At 34.2% G+C, this 3,796-nt stretch overlaps 1 protein-coding gene across 1 annotated transcript in view; it reads left to right on the forward strand.

Annotated features, from left to right (window-relative positions):
- Positions 1 to 3,796, forward strand: part of HELRODRAFT_188729 (hypothetical protein) — a gene marked incomplete at its 5' end in the record, with an annotated part of 10,517 nt that continues 6,721 nt past the window's right edge. The window contains 8 exons of the mRNA XM_009021668.1: positions 1 to 96; positions 522 to 643; positions 955 to 1,027; positions 1,238 to 1,375; positions 1,547 to 1,774; positions 2,425 to 2,504; positions 3,105 to 3,204; positions 3,446 to 3,476. Of these exons, the coding sequence (XP_009019916.1) occupies positions 1 to 96; positions 522 to 643; positions 955 to 1,027; positions 1,238 to 1,375; positions 1,547 to 1,774; positions 2,425 to 2,504; positions 3,105 to 3,204; positions 3,446 to 3,476 (868 nt within the window). The remainder of the gene's footprint in view (positions 97 to 521; positions 644 to 954; positions 1,028 to 1,237; positions 1,376 to 1,546; positions 1,775 to 2,424; positions 2,505 to 3,104; positions 3,205 to 3,445; positions 3,477 to 3,796) is intronic.

Genomic DNA, 3,796 nt, shown 5'->3' on the forward strand with positions numbered 1-3,796 from the left:
ATGGAGAATTTGGAGATCGTCAGGCAGCTGCAGAATGCTCTGGCATTAATTATGAATCCTCTTTCTAATCAAAAATTAAGAGCCGAAGCCCACCAAGTTTGTACTTTTAACTTCTCAAAAGTTGTTAAATGAAAAATAAATTGAAATTGATTGACTTGACTTGATGACACCCTTGATTGAACGAATCAATGATCAATCATTCAAAAAGATTGGTTGCTACTGTGCATGTGACATGTGTGTACATTGCATGTGCATGTGGCATGTGTGAGAACACGATGCATATGCATGACACATGGACAACCTGCTTGTTGGCAGAGGAGAAACCTAAGCATAGACCCAATGAATGACTTGTTTTTTTTTAATTTTGTGTCAAAACACACAACATTACACTGCACAGAGATTAAAGTAACCCAAACAAGACAAATAAATATGAAATAAATATTAAACAAATATTAAATAGATATTAAATGAATAAATAATCAAGTAAATAGATAAAATAAATCTATTTGTTTCAATATTAGTTTTGTGAAGAGTTCAAAGCCAGTGCTCCGAACTGTGCAAAAGTTGGCATCGAGCTATCTAGAAAAGAAAATGATCAAATCACGAGGCACTTTGGTTTTCAACTCATAGAATACTGCGTCAGGTGAATTACTAAAAAAATAATTATTAATTTGTCTTATATTTTGTTTAATAATTATTATATAATAATTAAATTATTTTATAATTAAAAATTCTTTATAAATTATAAATGATTAGAAGAGTGTAAGTAATTATTAATAAATAAATGATATATGTTGTTACTTCTGAAAGATAGATAATTAAATAAATTATAACCATAAATATTATTTAATGAGAGTATGAAAATGGTAAAACTATAATTTTTATTGTCAAATAATAAGCAATTAATAATTTTAATCATGATTATTGATGTAGCTGGATATTTTCTTAAAATAGATTTAGATGGAATAGCATGTCGTTGGACGAGAAAAAGTTCATTAAAGAAAGTAGCATGGAGCTTATTAAAGGGGTGTGTTATTATTATTATCATTATTATTATTATTTATTATTATTATTATTTTAAGTAATATTAGTTATAGAATTAGTAATTATTTTTATTTACCAATTTCATCGATTGACAACAGCGCGATTGTTAACGATAGTTTCAGAAAAAAATGTTCATAACAAAACAACACGCACACGCACGCACAAAAACACGTGCACACACACACACAAACAGGGAACCCTGGACATCGTATCAGAACAGAGACACATCAAAGATGGCCTTTCAAGGATCATCGTGGAGATAGCTAAGAGAGAGTGGCCTCAACAGTGGTTATCCATGATCAGTGAATTTGACGCCATCTGTACCTTGGGGGTGAATTTTTGTTTTTTTTTTTGAATAAAAATGTTTTCAGTAGATTTTAAATGTTTTAAATCACAAATTCAAAACGAGAAATTTTTCGTCAAGTATTTCTAAAAACTAAACGAAGCTTTGTTCTTATTTGTCGAGAAAAAAATACTCAACTTTATGTTTTTTTTTCCACAGCCAACGCAGACTGAACTAATTCTCCTAGTCTTTCTCCGCCTAGCTGAAGACGTTCTAATGTTCCAGACGACCCCTCAGCAGCGTAGACGAGACATCCAGCAGGCCTTTGTCTCAATCATGCCTCAGCTTCTGTCCTTTCTACATCTCACACTCAATGATAGCTACAGGAGTATTGTTGCAACGAGCATCAGCAACCTGACGGCCACACAATCAGCTGTCTCAGTCCAGGTTATATCAGTGACTTGTGAGGTCATCAGTACCTTCATTGACATCATCAACATCAACTTGCTTGTAGCAGATAATTCAAAGTATTTTTTTTTTCTCTCCCAAAATTTTTTCTTTCATGCGGTTTTGTAATTAATTTGTGGTGTAATTTTAGATTATTGTCATTAAACTACTTCTATTACTACTACAAATTATAATATTTATAATTATTATACTTAGAATAATAATAATAATTATAGTCATAAAACTACTTCTATTACTACTACAAATTATAATAATAATTATAATTATTATAACTTATAATGATAATAATGATAGTATGATTGTTGATATCAAAGTATCAGCACTGAGTAGATGGTATCGCCTAGACTTTTCAGTGTAAGTAGCCCAGGAGTTAATTTACTTTTCCTTCAGACTCATTCACCTTTTAGCTGACATGCTGGCCGAACCTTCTATACAAGCATACGCCGTCGACTGCTTGCTAGAAATCTCCGGGAAAAAGGTGATTGATTGATTGGTTGGTTGGTTGGTTGGATGGTTGGTTGGTTGGTTGATTGATTGATTGATTGATTGATTGATTGATTGATTGACAATGGCCGATTAGGAGAGTGAATGTATGAGAGTGTATAACAAATGAGTGATCAAACAAATAGGGCAAATTAGAAGAGAGAATTCCACTGGTTGAAGCCATGATCAGCGAGAAGTGGTTGGAAAAGTTGAAGGGCGTTGCCATGTGAGTTGATTTGCGATGATACTGATAATGATGTCTGATGATGACGACGACGACGATGATGATGGTAATGATATCTGGTGGCGACGATGATGACGAATATGATGATGAAGATGGTGATGATTGATGTCTGATGGTGATGATGTCTGATGGTGATGATTGATGTCTGATGGTGATGATGTCTGATGGTGATGATGTCTGATGGTGATGATTGATGTCTGATGGTGATGATGTCTGATGGTGATGATTGATGTCTGATGGTGATGATGTCTGATGGTGATGATTGATGTCTGATGGTGATGATGTCTGATGGTGATGATTGATGTCTGATGGTGATGATGTCTGATGGTGATGATTGATGTCTGATGGTGATGATGTCTGATGGTGATGATTGATGTCTGATGGTGATGATGTCTGATGGTGATGATTGATGTCTGATGGTGATGATGTCTGATGGTGATGATTGATGTCTGATGGTGATGATGTCTGATGGTGATGACGACGACCACGATGATGGTGGTAGTTGTGGTGGTCGGTGATGACTCACACTCAAATGAAATCATCATCTTCACCATCATCATCATCATAATCATCATCATGAAGTGTCGCCGCTAGTGGCGCCACCGAAGAGAGGACGTTTCGATTCTTCAAGAAGTTGTGTCAGGTCCTCGTCACCGTCGGCACTCAAATGTCCTCTGTGCTGGTCAGTTGTGATGATGATGACGATGTGATGATGATGAAAATAATGACGATGAGGAAGATGATGATGACGATGACAACCATGATGATGATGAAGATGATGATGAAACAGGTTGGACGACCTTCGCAGAATAACCAACCAAGTTGCATCTACTCCAAGTTCGATTTTTGATTCCGATGAAGAATTCAGCCCTTCTTTTCAAGTACTAATTTGATTTTATTACAACACAACAAACACCGTTTAGGACGACTTTTTCCCCGAGATCGGGGGTTGCCGTTTGGCTACCTATGATGAAACCGAAATACCCCTCGACGCCACCAAATTCTGTCACTCCCTCAGGTATCACGCAATAATTGATTATTTTTATTATTATTATTATGATCTTAATTAATGTTATAATTAACTAATTGTTATGATCATAATTGGCGTTATAATTAACTAATTATTGTGATCATAATTAGTGTTATAATTAACTATTTATAATATTATAAAATTAACTAATTATCATTACCAGGCATCCTAACTGACCGCTACTCAAGCGATTAATTAATTAATTAATTAATTATGATTAATTTTAATTAATTATAATCAATTA

The sequence above is a fragment of the Helobdella robusta genome, assembly GCF_000326865.2.
Source record: "Helobdella robusta unplaced genomic scaffold HELROscaffold_3, whole genome shotgun sequence".
Classification (NCBI taxonomy): Eukaryota; Metazoa; Annelida; class Clitellata; order Rhynchobdellida; family Glossiphoniidae; genus Helobdella; species Helobdella robusta.